At 46.4% G+C, this 23,522-nt stretch overlaps 2 protein-coding genes across 2 annotated transcripts; one reads left to right on the forward strand and one right to left on the reverse strand.

Annotated features, from left to right (window-relative positions):
• Positions 1-17,951: 17,951 nt before the first annotated feature.
• IRF2BPL (interferon regulatory factor 2 binding protein like) lies at positions 17,952-21,553 on the reverse strand. Its single transcript, XM_079309898.1, has one exon. It carries the CDS (start codon positions 20,899-20,901, stop codon positions 18,688-18,690), a length of 2,214 nt encoding a protein of 737 aa, XP_079166024.1. The 5' UTR covers positions 20,902-21,553; the 3' UTR covers positions 17,952-18,687.
• Positions 21,064-23,224, forward strand: LOC306803951 (uncharacterized protein; the record flags this gene model as incomplete). Its single annotated transcript, XM_079309973.1, has 3 exons — positions 21,064-21,105; positions 21,142-21,900; positions 22,138-23,224. The coding sequence occupies 3 exons, from the start codon at positions 21,064-21,066 to the stop codon at positions 22,138-22,140; spliced, it is 804 nt and encodes a 267-aa protein (XP_079166099.1). The 3' UTR covers positions 22,141-23,224.
• Positions 23,225-23,522: the final 298 nt, after the last annotated feature.

Here is a 23,522-nt window from a genome sequence, read left to right on the forward strand (position 1 = left end):
CTGCTCTGAAAACACCCATCACCTTAGTCTCAGTCTCTATCTTTTACTAAAGCAGTAGTCACGATGCCCTAAGCACATTAGAAAACTAAGCATGTGGGAAAAGTAAGCATGATGGCAAAACCTGTACGGCTGAAAGCTCATCGGTATTTTGCAAGACTAAAAAATTGAAAAAATATATTGCCTCTGCCTACAATCCTCTCTCGAGCTCGCCCCTCGGTCGTGTGTGTGCCTCCGAGTACGCGGCAGTTGCGACAAGCGCCAGGCACTATAGCCGCGATTGCCGTCCTTGCTATTCCGGATGCCGCAGCAATGAGACAGACATTCCTATGTCAGGTCTACAATTTTCCCCCAAATGTGAGGGTATTAGCCAAGCTCTCATCTCAACGCGTAAACAGTGCGCGTATTTCCAGTGTCATTTCCAGCAACAAGAGGGCAGCAGGGAGCCTCCAGCAGAGCTCGGGATCCAGCAAGAGCAGACGGGTGTCAGCTCCTTATTTCCAGTCTCCTTCGGGCAGCGATCACAGATTCATAGAACCGTTTAGGTTGGAAAATGGAGGAAAGCTCACTTCTTGCGGAATATAATACAGCCAAACCCCAAGCGAATACACGGGGTCTTACCGTGTTTCTCAAACAGATGGACTTAGGAGTATCCTGCTTAGGCTCTTCGGGATATCTCATATTTGTTTCTTGTTTCTAAAAAAAATCTGATGGTACAAATAATTTTTTTAATCAAGTATTTATGCTATTTCACTGGACTCGCAAGGGACAAGTTGGGCTCCTCAGAATTTAGATTTTCAAGAAGTCAGTTGCTGATCTGTCATATATATAATTTAACTTGGTAAATGTACTGGATCTCACAATTAAAGTGGGTTTTGGGGTTGAAACCACCATTTCAAGCCTGCAAGTGCACCCTCACCAGTGAGACAGAAGAACCTGAATGTAATTTCTTTTCCTACAGGATTCACGACAGGGTGTATCCCTATCAAATTTTCACCCCTTTGGCTGGTTGTCCATCTCTCTCACAGCCAGGTGTACAGAAAACCACTCATGGCCATATCTCCTCATCATCTCCTGCAATGCCCTGTAAAGAAACTACCTGTGAAAAGTCCCTAAGATTTTGGAAGCATTTGGTGTGCACAGCTGCAAAAAAATACTCGCAGAGAGGCATTATAGACATGTTTGGGAAATTCACAAATCAAAGGCAGAATGTGATTATTCCTACTGTTCAGACAAAAATGTAAAGTAATATTTGAAAACATCTGAGAGCATCTTCACCAAGCAAACTACAGTTTAGCCGAATCCAGAGCTGCTGTCATTCCCTGCGACAGGGCTGCTCAGTAAATCACAGCAGCTGTCCCTGCAGTGCCAGCAGCAGCCGGGAACACAAGGAACCATTTCTTCTCTTCCCAGCACAGAGGCAACACAGGAAAGTCACAGAGCAGCACTGAGTCAGGGCTCTGCGGCACAGTAAATTTCTGAGGCTGCCTGGTATTCTAGGCACATCCTTACGGCAATAAACTCCTCAGCATCATATCCCAGCCAGGAGAGAATCTGGAGCAGCTAAAAATATAGCCTCTGCATCTCAGATGCTTGCACACAGCAAACTACTGCCTGTGACCTCCACACCCTTCTTTCCCAGCACACACACACCCAAGGCAGGTGGGGATTGGCCCCAGTTCACAAGGCAAGGACAAGAAACAGCACTCACTCGACATTGTGACTGGCATCACACACAAATTTAGGAATAAAACTGGGCATCTTGTAGGAAAGAGAATTTCTTCTTTGTTGGTATATGAGAAAAGTCAGGAGGGGTCTGTATTGCCTTGGTCTTTGAGGCATTTTGCTTAGCACAGTGAAACACCCCAAAGATTCTGGCATTAGCAGGCACTATAAATCTCGAAGACACCACATGTGTGACCAGATTATATATAGCTCTGCTTTCACATTACCAATTCCAAAACACCACACAAAGAAGAAGATAATGAAATATCCACCTCTCCAGCCGTCACTCTCTAATCTGAAACAGCATTTCCAGGAGCCATTTTCACTCAACCACAGAGTCTAGGAACAAACACGTTCTCACCCTCCCACTCACTGTCAGACAGCCCCACAACTGGTACGCACGTACACAACCACACACATATTCATTCTCTACATTTCTTACTAAGAGATACAAAAAGTCTCATGTATTTGCAGTTTATCACATGCAAACATACGCATCTCTTCCCTTTCAGTCATGCAAATACACAATCGAAAACGCATTCTGGGTTAAATTCTATTTTCACTTATGCTATGCAAATATAAAAGCTGAATACTTCCATTAAGATAACAGATTTACAACTGTGTAACTGAGATCAGAATATGGTGCTGACTCTCTCATACATAAATTTCCATAGTTGCTCCTGAATTTGTCTTTTTCCTCAGCCGCCTCTCTGAGCATTAATCATTCAACATTTAAATCAGCCATCCACTTGCTTCTTTTTGCTTTGTCAATGAAAATTGTTCAGCATTAATTATAAAACTCATTCTCTGCTGAGGTTTTCTTGGCTTTTTTTCATTAGTGGGTGGAAGTGTCAATTTACAGTCATCTCGTTCTGTCTTCAAAAATACCCTGTGTACCAGCTATACTGCAGAACACATTCTCTGTGTGAGAGCGCCTGTAAATGTGTGTCTGAGCTAGTGAATGTGTGAGCTTGTAAATGTATATGCAAGATTGAGAATGCATGTGCATACATGTGTATATGTAGAAAAGATATGGAGATGGCGTTAGAATTAGCAAGGCAAAATGTTTCTCAGACTTTATTTTCCAGTTTGAATTTTAACCATTTTCTGAATTTAAAGATTTTAATCCTAGTGATACAGATGATTTCAGGTTACAAAGCAGAGTTTATGGCACTGTAAATGCATTTGAAATCAAATATCTTTGGTGACAACAACACAATACAGATCTAATTTTTGTAGCAGTAAAACCTCTCCAGATTTGCTTTCATATTTTATAACCAAAAGGATTGAACATTCTTGGTCCAGCATCCTGGGCAACTTTGCAATGCAAAACCAATGCAAGTGCCACAATGCACATGGTAAGATAATAAACCAATATGCTATAGCCAACAGCACATCACAAGGTAATAAGCACAAGGGCTAGAGAATTTGGTTTAAATGGGAAAGATTTTAGTGTATGGACTAAATAAGTAAAGACAGAGGCTTAGTAAACTTGTCTTTGCAGGTATGATATTCACTATTGTGAGTGTCTTACTGTATTACTACAAAGCAGAAAATACTCCAGTGTGTAAATGTTTTCCAATCTTTTCATTATACTGGGATGCTGCAACCTATATTTAACCTAAGGGGAGGGATGTTCTCAAAAAACAATTCACTCCTTGGCAATCATTTCTGCTACCAGTTACATAAAATGTTAGACCACTTTAGCTGCCAAGAAGGGATTACAAAAAAGAGGGTGAAAAGGCAACCAGGAAAAAGCTGCATCTCTTTGTTAAAATGTATTATGAGGCAACATAAGATCTGAGTCAAGAAACTACAGTAATCTCCCAGGCAGCAACAAAAAGATGAACAGTGCAAGAGCAAATGCTCTTCCCCTTTCGGGATTCTGGTATGAGTTTGTCCTGTCCTAGTGCATTTACAGAGTCATGCCCTCCATAGGGGCCTTGTTTTGTGGAAAAAGATGATTCAGGGAACCAGGTATGTGACGTGCTGACTTCCCTTCCCTTCCCTTCCCTTCCCTTCCCTTCCCTTCCCTTCCCTTCCCTTCCCTTCCCTTCCCTTCCCTTCCCTTCCCTTCCCTTCCCTTCCCTTCCCTTCCCTTCCCTTCCCTTCCCTTCCCTTCCCTTCCCTTCCCTTCCCTTCCCTTCCCTTCCCTTCCCTTCCCTTCCCTTCCCTTCCCTTCCCTTCCCTTCCCTTCCCTTCCCTTCCCTTCCCTTCCCCTTCCCTTCCCTTCCCTCTCCCTGGGCTGGTGGCCATTGAACTGTGGTGCCTGTTCTGTATGTTCTGTGCTGCTGAGATGGAGTTGCAGTTTCAGCTCAGTTTCACAGGACTGCTGCCCACTCCCAAAGTCTGCATTGCAACAGACAGCAATTGCCTCAACTGCAGAAAACACACAAAGTGAGACTCAGAACAGAGATCAAGACTGGAATCAGTCCTGAACACTAAACTGGGGAGGAGCAAGAATCTGTTGAGAGAAGGAAGTTAATACTACCCAAGCTATATCCATTCTATGAAAAAAAAAAGAAACTTTCAATCTCCAAGACTATCAGGCAGTGCTTTTCACTCATACTGAAAAATTGGAAAATAGAAAGTGTCTTTTTACTCTATGATGAAAAGATAATAAGTAGAAATAACAGTCTTTAGTCAAACAACAGAGCACCTCTCCAACAGAAGTTCTGCTTTGGCTAAACACTCAGAGAGTGAAGTGGGAATACAGCCCAGGGTTTGGGTTTATTTTTTTTTTTTTGTACAGACCTCTGCATGTGCTGCTCTGATGAGGTTATCATACAAACAAAGAGGTAAGACAGCTAGTCAAGCAGTGCTTTCTCTCCCACTGACAGAACAGGAGGAAAAAGGTGAGTTTGATTCTCATTTAAATCAAAACCATTTTGTATGCCTGGGAGCAAAAATAATGAGCTCAAAGTCAAGTCTGCATTAGGGAGCATTTCTCTGGGAAAGGTAACCTGTGAGAGCACCACAAATATGCTCCTACAAGTGAGCCATGCTTTTGTGTATGGGACAGGCTCACTAGGTGAGGAGACAGAAAGGGCTGTGGCCCCAGCTCTCACATCTCCCCACCCAGTGCACCAGCTTTCAGACACACCATGCAAAAGTGATGGCAAGCCTGCTTACCTCCCCTCCATGCCTGCTGCTGTGTATTCCTACAGAAAGCAAGAAGTACTCCATCTTGTCTCCTTCTCTCAAGTAAAATAACTCTTCCAAGAAAGGCATGTCTTTACTATTATAAACACACTGACACATTGAAATTCTTACTAGCAAAGCTACACTGCTCAGAAATCACCTGTACCACACTCATGTCAGAAGAGTAGGACTGACCGGCCCATATGAGAACAGAAAATATTTTTTTGCCATATTCTAATTTACACCCATAATTTTTATAGTTCTTGCCAGCATGAAAGAACATTGGAAGAAGCATATATCATACCTGTTTTGACCCTGCTTGCACTTCTTACTAGTGTGAATGAGAATTTGGAACTGAGAGTCCATATGTGCCTCTAAATTGCTTCCAATTTTTCTACATGCTTATTTTAGCAGTAGTTGTCACCCATGTGTATGCAAATTAAGCTTGCAGAGGAGCTCTGAGTAATAGGGAGAAAACAGCCTACCACTGTTTATTAGACTACAGCTGATGCCACAGTAAAAATGCTGTTGGTAATTTTAGTTCCCTTCCTCAGGGACACTTCCTGCTCTTCCACATCATTATGAAAACTGCTGGTGACAACACACTCGATCCCAGTACTGGGAGCTCCTCAGAAAGACTCATAACAAAACAGACTCTTGAGCCTGGTTTGGGTTTTTTGTTTTTTGTTGTTTTTTGGGGTTTTTTTGTTTTTTTCTGCTAATCTTCCAAGTCTGGATTTTCTTTATCTTCCAGATCAGAGGTGAAATGCATGGCATGGCAGAACAAATGAGGCTTTTCTATCCTTTGCCCATGGATCTCCTTCTTCTAAAGTCACAGAACTTCATTCACAAGAACTGTCAACTCAATGCCTTTCACAGCCATGATATTACCTGAAAGAGTTTTTAATGCACTTAGATTTTAGTATTGTATTTTCACACTTTTCATCTTAGTTTTCATTGTCTGATAAATCATCTAAGACTTTGATAGCCACATTTTCTTTTGAGTGATTCTGTCTTCTTCCACTTGGCAAGTGTCACATTCTTCTGTGATTTTCTTATGGCATTTAACGCAACAGGAACCTTTTTATTTACTTCTCTCACTGGGCATTCACATAATTTCCCATTTCTCTACAAAAATTTACAACTCCAGGGTGACTGCACCTGCAAAATCATCCAAAGAAGGCCATCTGCTTTATCTGACCTCCAAAGCTGGTAGCAAATTTTGGTTTAAATTTAAGTGAAAATTCTGAGTTATTCAGATACATAGATTAAAGTTTTCAGCCACTTTACATATTAGGCATATACTAAATTTGAATGAAATGATTTGCACATGTGCAACCTACATTTATGCATGCAAATCAGGCAATTAGGTACAAAATTACCTGATTTGCATACATAATGCTAGAACTGAGCAAGTAATATGCAACAAAAAAACATATTCTATTAATATTATTTTCTTCTCTTCTGAAATTAGCTGCAACTGGATTAGAAAATACTCAAGATATTCATCACTCAAAATGATTATTTGATGAACATTTCTAGGTCTACTGATATGCTAGCTAATTACACATCTGAAATGATACCGATTTTGTATCATGTTTGGTAACCTAGCCTGAAGTTTATAATAAAATGTGCAATACTACCTTTTTCATGTTTAGAATTCAACTTAAAATTCATTTATAAAAATGAAATCTTGAGTTCATGAATATTAAAGCATAGCAGCACAAGTCCCCCAAAATTTGCTTTTGAATTCAAATTGAATTCTTTTTTTGCTGTTTGTGCAACGCAGCTGCTTTTCCATGCACGCAAATATGGAGCTGCTGCAAAAGCATCTGAGTATGTAGAAAAAGAAGATAGTGCAAACCATCTGTGGACTCTGGAGGGTATTTCCTACAGTACTGCAGTTGTAAGCAGACAGGTCACACCTCACAGATGAAACATGAAGCTTTTCCTCACCACAGCAACACTAGAGGGGTCTGCCTTACTGGAAGGTAAGTGCATACCCTGGGAGGGCTCTGGTGATACCTTTGACCCTGACCTCTCCTCTCCCGTGGCTCTTCCTGCCTCCTACTGCCTCCCTGCTCTGCACATGTACCAACATATTTATTTTGGTTTGCTTCCTTTTGCTGTGCTCCATCTTGCTCAGAAGGCAAACTCCTCAGGCACAGACCTGTCCTATTTGTCTACAAAGTCTTATGCATACTAAGGGGCTTTAGCTGTAGAATAAATAAACAATAACTGCACTTCTGCTGCGGTGCAGAGACATTTTTGCATGTCTCTAACTGTTCTCATGGGCTTATCTCCAAACCCCTTCAAGCAGTTCATTATAATTTTTCAGATGGGGTTTCCAATACTCTTTCAGGTAAGGGCAGATCTTGGTTCCTGTCATAGCAGTATGAAGCTCCACATAGCATCCAGCATTTCATTCCTCATGTATCCTGGCATTTGCTTTTTGATCAGATGCCCGTTTTACAGACATGAGCTTCCAATAAATTATCCAGTGGCAATCAGACCTTCCCTACAAATACCCTGATACCTTTAATAAAACTAGGCAACACACTTTGGAAAATTATTTCCTCACAGCATGCACAACTGCATATGCCATAAATAAAACCTGCTACTGTCTGGATCATTCACCTATCAGCACTGTGCCAAGTCCTACTGGTATGATTGTTTTATGCCCAAATAGCACTTTCAAACATTTCAACATGCTCTCTTGGTTTTTTTTTCCTTTATATTTAAATCATAAGCATTTCTAAGACAACTATATCTTTCTCTTCTTAAAACTATGGTGCATATCTTTGGCTGATACAAGAATATAACAATAATGACCACCAAGGTACTTGACAAGATCACTTTAAGAACCATCATCTTGCATCAACCTTGCTTCTCATTATCTATTACCTCTCATTGCAGGAACTTCTCTGTTTCTTATTCATTGGTAATTGGTAATGAAGGACTCTCCACCTCATAGCCTATTGGTCAACTATAGTTAATTTTATTTCCAGTGCCTCTGCTGCTCCACAAAGTTTTGCTGCTCACAACTATGCAGTCATTTGGCTTTTATGTGTCTGTCAATCACAACAGCTTCAGAGCATCACTTGAGCATTTAGACCCAGAAAACTCTGCATGTCTTCCTTTCATTTTTATCCCCACCTGCTGAAGGATAGTGTTTGTATAATTTTCCTTTCTTGCCTTTGTCACTGGCATTTGTCTTATTTCATCCTCTATTTCAGGTTAAGGATCTCCAAATCTCCTTGACACACATCCCAAAAGAGGTACAGTTCCAATTCTTGATCTTTCCTGACAGCAACCCTCCCTTTCAACACTCAGCAATTTCATTTCTAGGAGGACATATATACAGAGGCAATTCAGCACCACCTCTGTAAGCTCAGGTATTTGTAAGAGGAAAGAAAAAGTCCTGCAGGCCAAGAATTAAGTGTTTGTGCAAGGGGTGGCTCAGCTGGTTAGAGTACAGTGCTGATAACACTGAGGTTGTGGGTTTGATCCCTGTATGGGCCATTCACTTAAGAGCTGGACTTGATGATCCTTGTGAGTCCCTTCCTACTCAGAATATTTTGTGAACTTTGTGGATATATTTCAAGCTCTGAAGGTAAAAAACAACAGCAGTTTTTCTGTCCCAAGTAAGGTGTACTTCATTCTAAACCTGACATCTATCACACTTTCAAGTGAACAATGACTCATGGTCTTTCATCATTCGTATTTGTCACAGAAATCTAATTTAACCTCACAAATTCCAAAAGAGAAAAAAAAATGTTTCGTAGGAGTTGCTATGCTTATCCACAAATAACATTGCTACAAAAAAAATGCTAAATGTAATCTGCCTCTCCTAAGGACCCATGATCCTGGAGTAAACCAACTATGTAAAATCATCAAACCCAGCAGAGAAGGATTCAGAGGAATTACAGAAAGGACTTAGTAGTAAGAGGAAATTTAATGGATGAATTTGTGTAGTTTGCCTTGCTGCAGCAAGCAGATATGCTCAAAGGGGGACCAACTGCTGACTGAATGGACTTGGAACCCTGAAACAGGGAAATCCTTGGGGAAAGTAAACCAAAAGTTCATGCACCATGAAGCACATTGATGGACAAATGGACAGTATTATTAAGAGAAAAACAGAGCAAATATGAAAAATATACTGGCAAAACCAATAGCTAGGTATATCTCAATGGACTCTTGTGCTGTGAGAGGGAAAGACAGCAATGTCATTTATCTGCTGGTGAAAAAACAGTAGCAGACCAGGCACTCCTCCTGCAGAGTCAACAAAAGCAACACAAACTGCAGCCTGCACTCCAGCAGAAGAGACTGCTGTAAAGTACAGTGACATGGGGCCTGGGGGGTACTGCTGCACTGGCAGAAGGTGGTTTGGGCCAACTTAGCTCAGGGCTGATGGAGTTAAAACATGCAGGCAAGCTGGATCTCTGGATGCCTAATGCTGCTGCTGTAGAGGGTTAAAACTGAGTAGCTTCAGGAAACCTCCCCTCAACAAAGGAGGGCCTTGCAGCACAGGGAGTGTGAGAGTGTTGAGCTATTTGGCTCTTGTTCTGGCCAGGCTGAGACTGGCTCCAGAAGCATACTCTCATGGCATCTGGGCTGCATTAAATTCATGGGGAATGTGCTCATTTACACCCAGGGAACATCACTTACCTGTGTGTTCAGAGATGAAAATAGCCTTGGAATGATTTCCACAGGGCGTGCTGCTAGAGCTTAAATGGATTGCCACTCTGACAATTCCTCCATGAGCAACATGATGGAGGAAGTGGCATGGAGGGAATGAATTCATGTTAAACGATAGCATTTTGCTACTAGAGGTAAAGAAGAATTATTAGTCCTACACTTACAGAAGGTCCTCCAGAGAGCAGGGATACTCCAATGATACACAGCTGACATGCAAACTTGCACAAGGGAAGGGATTGTTCACTGGAGCATATATAGGTATGTGCCCATCATATGCAGATATATGTGCCATTTGAAACATGGAGCTGCTCAACAGAGCAGTTAGAGAAACTCCTGTGTAGTAACTGAGTGGTATCATGTTGAATTGAGACCAAATGGCCTTAAAATTGTGTGGGAACTCCACTGTGAATCAAATGAAAAACCAAGAGAAGTCTGGTAACATTGCCAGGATTCCTTAGGGAACAACAACTTAAGAAGCTTAATAAAAGAGCTATCCAGACCCAGACATCTTTAGGCATAAAAAAAGTTGCTGTATCACTACACAGACTCTACAACCCTGAATCAGAACATCATTGAGAAGTCTGTGTGGTAATGGGATGGGTCCCCATCAAACTCCAGAACTTCATTTGGACATGACCCTTACAAGAGTAAGGATGTATGTGCTGCCAAGGACTGATGCTTTAAATGCTTGCAGCAAGTGATATAAACATGGAGACTCTCAGAGTACTGCGAAGGAATCAGGCAACTCTACAAAGCTCATTTGAGGGGGAAATGGTTTGGAGCAGGTGATAGCCTAGAGTTCCCACAGATCCAGACAAAGACATGAGCCTGAATGTCCTGCTTCAAGCAGAGAAATAACCTTGCTCTAATCTGATCCCTTGCTTCTAAGGTTTGAAGAATTTTACTGGCTTTAAGATCTTCCATCTTTTATGAGCTAGAGGACATATCTGACAGCTATGCATGTGCATAGCTGAATACAACTGTAGGAAGAATACAACTGTATTTACATGTTCTATGCTGGAAGCATTATTTTCCTTAAAATATTAAAAAATAATCCTTTAATTTTCCATATGTCCTCCAATAAATTTGCAACAGAAAGAAAATCTGTGATTTTTTTAAGCAACTTTAACCTGATGTTATTGTTTTCAATGAAGGTGTTATTAAGAACTTTTATTGTTATATATTTTATGTTGTAAATTATTTCCATAGCAACCTGATCGTGTCATATATTCTGGGTTATAACTCAGAGGGAGAGGGGATGGGAAAAAAACAGAATGGAGACTACAGAACAAAACTTGTCCTGATTATTACCTGAATCTTGAATGTTCTTTTTAGTGCAATTTGTTTAAACAGTGTTTATTTGCAGGCAATGTTGAGGATCCAGCCAGGCTGCACCTGCCTTCCCAGGCATGCTCAAACACAGCCTAGGATTGCACATCTTCAAGGGAGAGCAGGGTGGAGTTCTTTCAAATGACAGAACCTTCTGCAAGGAGGAAGCTTCAAGCTGTAACTTGCAAAATATGTACTGTAAAAATCCAGCCATCAGAACACGGAAGATCTATGCAGAGACCTGCAACTAATCATGCAAAAACCTGAAAGGAGCTGCTCCTTGTATTAAGCATGTGCAGCGCAGTTCTCCAGAAATGCTGTCATCAGTTCTAGCATGAGGAAAGACAGGTACAAAAGAGCATGAGAATTTCTGCATTGCTTACTGCTATTTAACTGTCACACGAGCCACTAGACATTCTATCAAGGCTGCTGACTAATGAATCTATCTTAGGCCACGGGTCCTTGTTAGTACAATGTTACTAGATATCCACAGATCACACCACTGATACTGTCCTTGATGCCTGCACCTCTCGCTGCCTCCCCTCCAGCAGAAATGGTGCAGTGAGCACAGCTCCATGAATACAGCTGGATGAACAGAAAAGTTGACTGCTGGAAGAGCTGGGGGTTGGAGTCAGAGAACCACTCAAAACCACAGCAAATGTTTATCAAAAATGAGTATATACACTTAGCAAGGTAAAGCTCTTGAAAGGCTGCATCTTTTTGATAAGATACACAGCATAATCTTTCATTGCAGAAGATGGAATACAATAAATATGCCAACTGGCCCTTCTTATCAAAGCAGACAATTCTTCAGGGAGGAATTATCTTTACATGTTACAGGGAGTCAAGAATATCAACAATACTTGAGCAAGTAATAAAAAAATACTCCAAAATTTACTGCTGCAGGAAGACAAGAGCTCTTTCAGTTGTTTTAATCTCAGATGTTTTATGCTTTTTCTTTTTATTCTACAGAAATCAGACACTAAGAGAGTTCTAAGAGAAAATGTCTAGCATATCAAGTTAGATCAAATAAACTTCCAACACCTACAAGTCAGTGGCTTATATTTTCCAGTAGCAGACCAGATATTCAGGCTTCTCACTCCCTCCCTAATTTTGCCCCTAGCTCTTACATACATCAAACCTACAAAAGTGTATTGTCCTTACTCCATCAGTGCACCAGTCTGGACATGTTCAAATGAAAACCTGAGCTACACTATGATCTTGTCTCTTGTTGCCATGATGTGTGCAGTGAAGAGTAAGATTGCCTTAGATAATCCGGAATACAGCAATTCACAGCAACCCCGTCCCGTCTTTGATTTGGACGGGGTGTGCTTTCCATCATAGCCAAAGGGGAGCTCCTACCTCTGACACACAGGTATGCACTCTCCTTCACCCCAGCCCTCTGTATGTTGCATCAGCAAGAACAGAAACAGCCTCCAGCCTTGGAGCTATCAGAGCGAAGGACGCATGCACACCACAGGCAACTGCCCTGGCACTGAACGCTGTTGTTCCCTAACACCTGTGTCACACAAGCGCTTTTCAGTTCAGCTGCACAGTTGTTGTAAAAACATGCTTTTATTCCAGAGGAAGGGAGACTAGCATTTGGGGCAGTAACCAATGGCTATGGTCTCCCTTGTTCCCATAGGCGTTTGCTGTGTGACCCTGGCTCAAACACTTAAGACTACCCATCTGGAAAATGGATAAACTAATGCGGTAACTTGAGGAGTAGCTTCACCCTTTCCTTGGCACAGCTCTCAAATATGGTTAGCAAAGTCCCAGGCAGCTTTACACAAAAAGCACTTGCTTAAGGAAGGGCAAAACGCTGTTTTGGCTTCAAATCGATTCGGGGCTGTTCCCCCCGGAGAAGCCCCTACGCCTCGGCAGTTCGGCAGCCCAGAAGCAGAAGCAGGCTGCTAAATCAGTGGTTTGCCCGAGGAGCGAGCGGAGGCTTGCAGCAGCATGGCTGCTTTCTCTGCACATTCCTCTGGTGACGCTGCTTATTACCCAGCATGCAGATAACCCTGAGTCAAGGCTTTGGTATGAGCGGCGCTGCCAGGAGCTGCGTGCTTGGAATAGAGGGTTACAGTTTAAACCGAGGTGAAGCGCCGTCCCCAGCCAGCTGCACCCTGCCTGCCTCTCCTACTCGGCTGGAGTCAGCCACCCCTTCACCTATTTGCAGAAAAGGAGCTTTCCAGTCCCTCCCCTCCACCCCATCGCTCACCCAGGGATCATTCCCATTGAGAAGCTCTCAGTCTAATAGTAATCCTGACGAATTTAGCTGCTGCTAATAAATCCCACCCTCTGCCCCTCCCAACCTGCCTCCATGCAAATCCATTTGTAGGTTACTTGAACAATAGCGGAGCTGTAATCAGCCCTCCCCTCTGGCAGCCTGCAGGGAGGGAGGGGAGGAGGATGATGACAGTGGGGAATTCTGCTCGGCTCCTTGAAGCTGCACAGACATGTTTCATGTCCCCATTCCCAACCCCTGCGCAGAGGCGGGCAGGCAGGAGGGCAGGCGGACAGGCAGGCAATCACATGGCTGTCTAGGTCGGCCCAACCCAGCGGCAACTGCATGCCCTGGCCACCCTCCCAGCCCAGCCCGGTTTGATTCAGTTCGTTTCAGTCCCTGCCTAAGCTGCCATGCCGCAGCGCTGCCAAGCCGCTCCGCGCTGCGGTGGAGCTGCCAGGCTCAGCCTCCACTCCCTAAACAAAGTAAAGGGCCTTTGCGATGACCACAAAAAAAGGAGAAAGATAGCCCAGTGAAGCAGACTTGAGCGTCACAGATAACCAGAGTCTTCTCGCTGTTAAAGATGATTGTGTAGGAAGGGGGCGTTTTCCTGAAAATAAATTGCTATTGGCAGCAGTTCACATCTTTGCAAAGGGTCATAAAAGCAGCAGCGAGTGCATATGGCCGAGCAGGGCTACGGAGAGGGGGGAGGGAGGGGAGGGCTGTGAGCGGATGCCAAATCAGCTGAAACCTAAGAAGCTTGACCTTCCTCACCTCCACCCCTGCACCCACCGCCTCCAAAAATCCTTACAAGGACGCTTCGGGAAGGCAAGGCACACAGCAGCGAGGAGAATGCAGCCTCAACGCGGCAATAGGCAGGGCTGTGTGGCTGTGTCAGTGAAGAGGGAGAGAGGACACTTCAGGGTAGCTGCGTTCACCTTCAGCAACGCAGACTTATACCAGCATGGTTCATTGCAGTCAGACCTTGGAATCCTGAACCTACCTAGCCCCAAGTAGCTCAGCCAGTCCAACCAGTCACAGACTGTACTGGCCAGACAGACTTTTGATGAGCATCCTCCCCCTCCCATTCACATGTCTAACTGCTCCCTTCTGCTGTTCACCCTACAGCTCCCTGAATGGCTGAAAGAGAGTGTGTTTGCTGTCAGAAACAGAAATGACATGTAATCTCCCATGTTTCTTCTCATGGAGTTAGACAAATCCATTCACAGGGATTGGAACTGGATTCCTGCAGAGCCTTCCAGTCAGGGGTGGTAGCATGGGGCTGGGCTGCCCTGTGGCAAACACGTGGAGACAGAGATGTTTGTCTGGCTCATCAGAGGAGCCCTGTGGTAGCCTTGGTCAGTGCACACATGCATAATTCTTCTTTCAAGACATACATCTGGAAAAAGACCTTGTATGCCGTTCTTTTCACATCACCCTATCAGCAGAGGCATTCCATTTCCCAAACTGCATTAGAAGCTTTAAGGCAGGGGCTGAAACAATAAAAGCTGGGTTACATGGTTTTCAGACACTTTGAAGGTAAACCCAGCAGTGTGTGTTTCTACACAGGAAGGTATAACCATGCCCTCTGTGTCTTCTGAGGGATGGTTGTAAGGACAACTCTGTAGGTACAGAGCTATGTTTTGGGTAGAAAATGCGTGCTGTAATGGACTCTGATGGCTGAACGCCAAGGGGGAAGCTGCTCTGCTTCAAGAATAGCCTTACAAGAGTCAGCACTACAGTGACAGTTCAGTACTCTGCTGCAGATCTACAGGATGTGTCACTTTGGCAGAGAAAGAGGCTGCTAATGCACAACACAATCCATCCTACAATGAATGGAGAATGACTGAATACCAAAAAAAAAAAAAAAAAGAAAAAAAAAAAGAAAATTGCAAGACCTAGGAAGAAGGGAAGCTGCAAGGCAACTACTGCATAGTAAGCTGGGAACCTGAAAGCTCTGAAGACAAAGCCCTTTCCCTTGAGGGGGAGAAAATCTCAGCTCACAAGACACATAAAGAAGCAGACAACCCTTTTTCCAGTGACTGCTGCAGCCCTGCAAAGCTGTGCTGGCAGCCAGCCTATTTGAAGAGATTGCAGTTTCAAAACAATGTTAGTCCTGACTAGTTTGGGGAGGTGAGCATGCTCATATGCACAACATTGCTAAGCAAATAAAAAAGATAACAAGGTTTGTATTAAATTACACCAGTTACCATTGGTAAACTCAAGCTCCTGTTGGAACTGTGTAGTATTTTCTCCAAATGGACATAGCAGCTCTTCACTGCATAAACACATCTATCTCCAACTCACACACAGCTGCCAATTCTTAAAAACAAACATCCAGTGACACACATGTTCTAACCCATTTCTAAGAAAATAGGCTACAAGGCTATTAAAAGAAATGTCAAGAATAATCTAACTTGAAAAAAAAAAATAGCAAAACACAACAACCCTCCCTGGGAAAATAAACAATTTAAATACTTCCCCATTACAAGAAGAAATGAAAGCACAATAAGTGACCACCTGGACAAATAAATTAACTTACACCATTTATTCAAGCAAACATTGGGCTGTACCTTAAATAACTGGCAAGTATGGGGGAGTGGGAGCATGACTGTAAAATACAGAAAGCAGCTGAATCTCTGTACATGAGACTCACTCGGCGGCTCCCTTTTCCTCCTCAAAAAAAGGTTACAACTTGTTTGTCAGCTGTGGATATCTTCAGAAAGATAAAAACCTACAGAGTGGGTTCAAAGAAATGCTGGCTACTATGCCCAGACTGGCTGCTTAATGAGCCAGAGTAAAAGAAAAGGTCACATGGTAACAAAAAACCTCCATACAACAAACACCCCGTAGCTATGGTTAACTTTAATTAACTGCAGTATTACAATTCACTTCAAGCTTATTTTCCACCTATGTCTACTGCATCTTACCTTTCCTTTGCCTGCTAAAAATCAATCTGATTAGTCTCATAAGTGGGCTTACATTTCAAAAAATAAGAGCTTTCCAAAAACGATCTGAAATTTTAAAAATACACCAAATGTGTCTCTTTCTAGCTATAACTACTGATAAATGATTTCAAGATTACAGGAGTGTTTATATAAATCAGGGTATTCATGGTTCTGTGATATAATTAAATGTTGAACAGCCAGTAGTTCTTCTCTTTTAATGGCAGTTGCATTCACACATTAATATTACTTGTCCTTAAGCTTAAACTTGAATTTCAACCATGTGTACAATTTTTTTCTCTGCCAGTCATGAGCTTACAATGTTAGTCCCCCTATCCCACAATTTAAAAATAAACTGCTGTGTGAGAATTGCATGCTTAGAAATAACTGAAAACAGGAGCAGTACAAATCCATACTATAAAAAACATGTAAGTTGTATCCAACAATTAAATCATAAAGGTTGACTCTAACAATTAACTCAAAACATTCTTTTTCTGTATTACTTCTTTGATCTATCACATAAGAACAGTATGTTTGGAGATTTTTAAGCACCGATATATCACTTGGCAGAAAAAAATAAATATATATACACACACACACACACAAAGTCATTGTCTGAAATCACAGATATAGTGATGTCAAATACTAAATCTCAAAACATAACAAGCCCCACCCCCTCCCCACACAAATGAAACAGCCAGAGTGTGTATCTATACAAGACTGCAAAGATCTGTAGGCACACTAAGCATATAGTCTCAAGGCTTCTACCATCCTTCCCATCAGGAATACAAATCAAGTATGTATTAAGACCAAGCAGATACCAAATGCCATTCAGACTTCCCTTTATATAGTTATGGGGCTTTGGCAGGGGGGATCCTTACTATGCAGTAAAACTAAGAGCTCATAACCTATGATACTGTTGCATTTGGAGCAGCTCTATGTTCTGCTGGTCAAACTGCAAAGAATTTCTGCAGTGCTGCTGGTTTTATTTCAGGTTTTCGCCTCTTTCCTCCATTTGCCTGACTGGAAAGGACAAAGTTCATATTAGGTTTGTTTGCATTTTCTAGCTAGCATGAAGCCGGTGTATTTACTTTGTCTGTTGATCACTTAACAGGTATTACACTACTCCCCTATCTCCAGAAAATGCCAATGTCACACAGCATAGTTAATTATACAAAGAATCACATATAATCATTGCCAAAAAGAAAGCATTCACTTTGTAGCTTAAAGGAAGCTTCCTTGCCTGAAAACACAATAAAGCCCCTGAACTGCTCATCAATCCAAGTTATGAAAAGCCAGTGCCAAAATAGGGTAGCAACCCACCAGCTGCAACACCAACTGTAGAAGCTGTTGTTTCATGTTACCCCTTTTTGTGCTCTGTTCAGCTTCAGTCCTGCCTTACCATGAGTTTGTGGCTAATATCAAACTTTGACAACCAGTCTTAAAATCAACTAAAATTATTAACCACGTGATGCTGGGGCTTTTTTTGTGAAAAGAGGGCTTCATTTTAAATCTCAAGCCTTGTTAAATTGGGCAGGCAATGTATGCGTCCTGTACTGCAAACAGCTTGCAGCTGGAGAGCTGGTGGGGGGGAGGAGAAGGGAGGAGGAAATGAGATGCAGGAACAGTAAATAGAAAATGCTTAGTCAGCAACCGTTACTGCAACTTTAAAGGTGAAATGTAAATAGGCACAGTGCCAAGATTTAAGTAAGTTTGATAACACCATCAACATCATCATCTTACTATATATAAGTGAAAATGTGCATACAAGTGTCACAATTATCACAACGAACTGCAGACTCTTGGTATAATGTAGACCTTGAAAAAGGCAACATGGCTTGCGCATACTGCCTAAGCTTAGAGAAAAATAAAACTTGCTACTCAAGAAGTATTAATATCAATTGAATTTATTACAATTTACTAAGCTCCAAGGCACATTACAGTGTTCTGTTAACTACAGAAATGTATAAAGGACAAACAGAGCATGTTTCTCATGTACAGCATTTTGCTCTACTGTTCAAAAGCATCCGTGCATCAATAAAAGCAAAAACAAAAAACACATGAAGATTAAAAACGTTCAGATCAATAGAAACAAACTGAAACATTTTCCTTACAAACTTGCAACAAAAAAATACCCTCCCCCCATAGCCACCCCACCGTTTTTCAACGAAAAAACAAAAACGGGGGAAAAAAAAGTGAAAGACTAACACTCAGGGCTTGTAAAACGTAAGCTGTCACCATTTTTTGTAGCAATTTTTTAGGCATCAACACTGGCCTTGGCAAATTTTTTTTTTTGTCTTTTGTGTTTTTCTTCTTCTTTCAGAGAAGTGCATACATTTACAAAAATACACACCAGCAGCAGGTAATCGCTAAGGGCTATTAACTTTGTACCTAGCCAACACACTGCCAAAGAAATGAGAACAGGTATTATGTAGTAACCAAACAATATTATATTCTGTTTAACAAAAACCAGCTCTATCCTTCAAATGAAGAAGAGTACATACCTTTGTTTCAAAATATAGAAACATACGACGAAAATAATGTCTATACATAAGACTAACTTTTGCAGTTTGTTATATTCACAATTCTACATCTTCAGGAGTCTGAAGGGATTGGATTTCTTACTCAAGGGTCTCTCTCCTTTTTCACTTTAACGTCCCCAGCTAAAATGGTCGCGATCTCGCCCTGCATAAATGCCCAAGGCACATTGGAACCGACTAGGGGGCATTTCTCTCCACTGGGGCAGTAGACTTCGCCAGTCGCCCCTTGGGCCTTGATGCTCTCTCTGGAACAAGGGAAGCAGAACTTGTGGCTGGGCACAGAGGGGCACTGAACAAAGTGGGTGTCCTCCAAGCGTTCGTGGCAAATGGTGCAGCACAGGGGCCCGCTGTTGGCCATGGGGGAGTCCGGAATGTTTTGGGGGTGCACTTGGTCCATGGCGGGGTGGGTGCTGGGGGGAGGAGGGGCCACTTGCAGGTTCATGTCCCCGTTGCGGGAGGCTAGACGGCGCTGGCCCGGCACCGAGGCCGGCGACACGGGGCTGCTGCTGTTTCTGCGGGTGGACGTGGTGGAGTGCACCGAGCTGCCGTCCTTGGGCGAGTGGGCATTGCCCAGTGTGTCGGCCACCGACATGAGTGCGGCCATGGGGGACTGTCCGTTCTGGGGGGCGGACTCGGGTGGCGTGGTCCGGTTGGAGTGAGGCCCGAGGGGCGGCGGCGGCGGGGGACCCCCGCCGTGCACCGCCCCGAAGCCCCCGGCCGACATGGTGAGCTTGAGCGCTTCGCTCTGGCTGGCCATCCACTGCTGCCGCTGCTGCTCGTCGCTGAGCTTCAGAGATCCCTCGGCCGAGTCCGAGGGCTCCGGAGAGGCTTTCCTCTTGCGCATCGCCCCGCCGCCACCGCCGCCACCGCCACCGCCAGGTCCCCTAGAGGCGGCGGCCGTGCCCTGCGCCCCGCCGGCCCCGGCCCCCGGCCGCGGCAGACTCACCAGCGCCGTGGGCAGCATGGGGCAGCTGGCGTCCAGGTAGGGCTGCGGCAGCATATCTGCGCCCACCAGCTCCTTGAAGAAGCGCACGGACTCGGGCAGCAGGTCCCCCAGGAGCCGCCAGTCGCCAGAGCCGTGCTTCTTCTCGTACTCCAGGTACTTGAAGCCCGAGGAGAGACCACGGCCGAAGTCCTTCATACAGTCCTGGTACATCTGCTTGGCCACACCGGAGGCGCTGGAGAAGACGGTGCCGGAGCCGCTGGGGTACTCGATGAAGAGCTTCAGTTCATAGTCCATGCCCGGCTTGGAGACGGCGTCGAAGGCAAAGACGCGGCCCAGCAGGGCGTGATCCTTCTTGAAGCGCACCTCGTAGGGAGTGCAGCCGGCCAGAGTGAGCAGCGTGTCCCGCACGATCTTGGGCTTGCTGGCCCACTCCTCGGCCCGATTCCGCAAACTCTCGCTGAGCTCGGCCAGTGCCTCCGCGTTGCGCTGCTTCTCCTTCAGCTCCCGCTCTTGGTCGCTGCTGGATACCGAGCCCGGCCGCTTGCCGCAGGCCTCCGAGGACGAGCCGCCGCCTCCCCCGGCACCGCCGCCGCAGGTGCCCCCTTGGGAAGAGGCGGAGGGAGCGGCAGGACCCCCGCCGCCGCGGCCGCTCAGGCCCCCGTGCGGCGGAGGCAGCGCCACGCCGGAGGCGGCGGGGCCGTTCAGCAGCGTCTGCGGCAGCAGGTTGGGGGGCACGTTCATCTGAGCGCCTGCGGCCCCCGGGGGCAGACCAGACACGAGCCCCCCGTGCGCCCCGCGACGGGAGGAGGAAGAGGAGGAGGAGGAGTTGGGGCTCTGCCGGTTCAGCTCCGGCGGCCCGTCCTCAGGCGGCTTGGGGAAGCCATTGGGCCCCCCCAGCCCGTTGGGCAGGCGGGCGCCATGGCTGCTGCCCAGGCTGCCCGGCGGCGGTGGGTACTCGAAGCGGCTGCGTTGCTCCGCCGCGGCGGCACTGAGCCCGTAGCGGTCCAGGCTGGACTGGGTCAGGCCCGCTGAGGCCGCCTTGGAGGTGGCATCCACATGGTTGAGCTGCTGCTGGGCCGCCGCCGCCGCCGCTTCTTTGGCGGAGAGCGTCACTGTCTTCACGCCGACCGGCGGCGGGGGGCCCGGGGAGCGACCGTCCTGGAAGCAGCCGTGCGCCCGCTTCAACTGCCGGGCCGTCTCGATCACGAACTCGATGCGGTCGGCGCCCTCGTAATTAACGCAGCCCCGGCAGACCGGCTCCGTGAAGTCCCAGATCATGGCCCAGGGCATGCGGGGCAGATCGCATAGGTAGCATGACTGCCTCCGCGACGAGGACACCTGCGCGGCGGACATGGTGCTGCTGGCTGGGGAGCTGCTGCCGCTGCCGCCGGCGTAGGGGCTGGCTCAGTCTTCCCCCCCGGGCTGCAGGGCGGGGGGGTTGCTCTCCGTACCTGATCCTGTTGCCCGTTTCAGCGAGGGGGATCGTCTGCTTTTAGTTCGCTCCTGCTGCTGGAGATGGCTTCTTCTACCTGGTCCTGCCGGTGCTGCCCCGGTGGGGTGGGAATCGCTTCCACTGCTCCTCCGGGGGGCTAGCTGGGTGGGGGTCGCCTTCTAGCCGCTTCTGTTTCCCTGCGCTCTCTAGCTCTCCGCTTGCTGCTGCTCCTCCTCCGGGAGGAGGCGGAGGTGCACGGAGGAAGATGGGGGGGGGTCACCTTCCACCCGCCACGGCTGCCTCGTGAGCTTGCAGTTCGGTACGTGCTGATCCACCGCCGTGAGCAAGACAGGGGCACACACGCACGGAGCAGTACGGTTCCGGCAGCGGCGGCTTCCCTGAGCGCCGGCGGAGCTGTGCCAGTCCGGGAGCAGCAGCGGCGGCGGCAGCAGCGTGGCGAGCGGCGCCGCCTGCTCCTCACTCACATCCTCGCCGCTGCTCGCAGTCCGAGCGCGGGGTGCTGCGCGCCGCCGCGTGTGGCTGCGCGCCCCCTCCGCCGCGCCGCGCTCCCCCCGCGCCGCGACGCCCCTCCCCTTCCCCGCGCCGTGCTCCCGGCTCGGCTGCACCCGGGCGGGGCCCCGCGTCACCGCCGAGCGCCCGCGCCCCGCTCCCCTCCCCCCGGCTCCGGCGCGGAGCCCACTTGTTGCGCGGGGCGCGCATGCCCGGCGCGCTGCCCGTGCCCTCCCCGGCGCGGCCGCAGCTGGAGCGCGGCGGGGCGCGGGCAGCCTGCGCTGCCGGCTATGTTTGGAAACTTGAACGCCAGATCGCGCCCTCTCCCTCCTCCCCGGCCGCGCTGCCGGCCCCCCGCTGCGCCACCGCGGCCAGGGCGCGCATGCACAGTCGTCGTCGTTGTGGTGGTGGTGGGTGGTGGGGTTTTTTTTGTTTCGTTGGTTATTTTTTTTTTTCCTGACTGCGCTTTCTAAGTTCAGATGTCTCGCTTTCGGGATTTTGTAAACCCGCGGTTCGCCCCGCTTTGCTTCCGTGACGGCTGCGCGGCTTTCTGCCACCGTGACTGTCGGTGGGATTCCCGTGCGCTCCGGCTGCTGAGGCAAATGGGGGATCCCGCCTTAATATCCGATTTCGTGTTTCTCTTTCAGTGATCTCAGTGACAGAATGACACAGTTTTTGTAAGCCTGTGACTGCATCAGAAGCTCTTCCACTTTTGATTTGTTTAAACCAGCCATGTTTGCCAAGTGTTTAAGGTTGGGCTGGGAAAGATAGTGCTGTGCATTGCTCAAGGGTGTAGGAGAGGCCAGGCAGGTGAGTAATCGCTGTGATCTCATCTCGCTAATGCAAAGGGACATAGGATTTCCCCGGCGTTGCGAGAACACACTGCTTTTTTTTTTTTTTTTCCCTTTCTTCTATTTCCCCCTTTAAATAGCTAGCTAACATTTGCATAACACTGTTAACACGCAAATTTCTCAAAACAACCTCGGTTCATGCAAATAAGCCGGGAATTCATCCCACTGGAAAACAAAATAAAACCCCCCCGAAGCTTGCCTTCTCCCGCCCGCGATCCCCGAAGTTGCCCGCTCCCCGCCTGGCCCCGCGGCCACGCCGGTGCCCGTGCTGGCCAGGAGGGGCTCTGCAGAACCCGCTTTTGCTCTCGTTGCAGTCGGCGGCTGTTTTTGCAAACATCTACATCGCTGCCTGCGTCCAAAGCATAATAAACTGTCACTGCGGGGACGCGGTTCGGCCGGGACCCGGCGCGGTGCGCTGCGGGCGGCCACCGGCATCGCGTCACTGGCGCGCAGCCGGGCGCACGGTGCCCGCGGAGACAGCGCGCAGCGGGGAGGGCGGGGAGGGGGGAAGCGCTCGCACGCTCGGCGAACGCGGAACCTCTCCCAGCTGGGCTGTGTTGGATGGATTTCTTTCTTTCAATACCTCTTCCTGATTCCTTTGTTGCTAGAAACGCCGAAACCCCCGTCCATTGCAGGTTTCCCTCAGTGCTTTAAAAGGACTTAGTGTTTCTATGGCGAGGTGCCACGGCTCCCTTACTCCGGCACGCTCAGCAGCCATGCAGCACCGATGAAGAAATATACCTTCTATTCTATTAATAACGTTTTGGAACTCACACGACAAAAAACCCTTCCCTTAAATATTTCATTTCATATCACCAATACGTGTCATTTCCATTTTTAGTTGACTAAGGCATTTTATATGTGTCTGGTTCTAATCTATAAAGCTGGCAAATGAGTTTTATTATTTATGTGTGGAATTATAGGGAAAGCTAAATGAAATGCACACGTTGAAGTTACAGAAATGGTAGAACCAGATAAAATACAGTTAGAAAATCAATTGTGACAAAGTGACTTTTTCAGGGGATGCTTGTAGAAGCAGTAAGTAGAGATGGAAAAGTATTTGAATTATGTGAGTCTCCTGTATGCCAATTGGCGGAAGAATTGCTAAAGGAGAGTGAATTTCACACTTAGAAATTTCACACCTAAACTGTGGACATTACAGAAGCTTCACAGAGGTATGG

This window comes from Erithacus rubecula (genome assembly GCF_903797595.1).
Source record: "Erithacus rubecula genome assembly, chromosome: 6".
Lineage (NCBI taxonomy): Eukaryota > Metazoa > Chordata > Aves > Passeriformes > Muscicapidae > Erithacus > Erithacus rubecula.

What these genes read in the sequence shown, in the direction of transcription:
- IRF2BPL (XM_079309898.1), bottom strand. Translation starts at nt 20,901, where the DNA reads ATGTCCGCCGCGCAGGTGTCCTCGTCGCGGAGGCAGTCATGCTACCTA.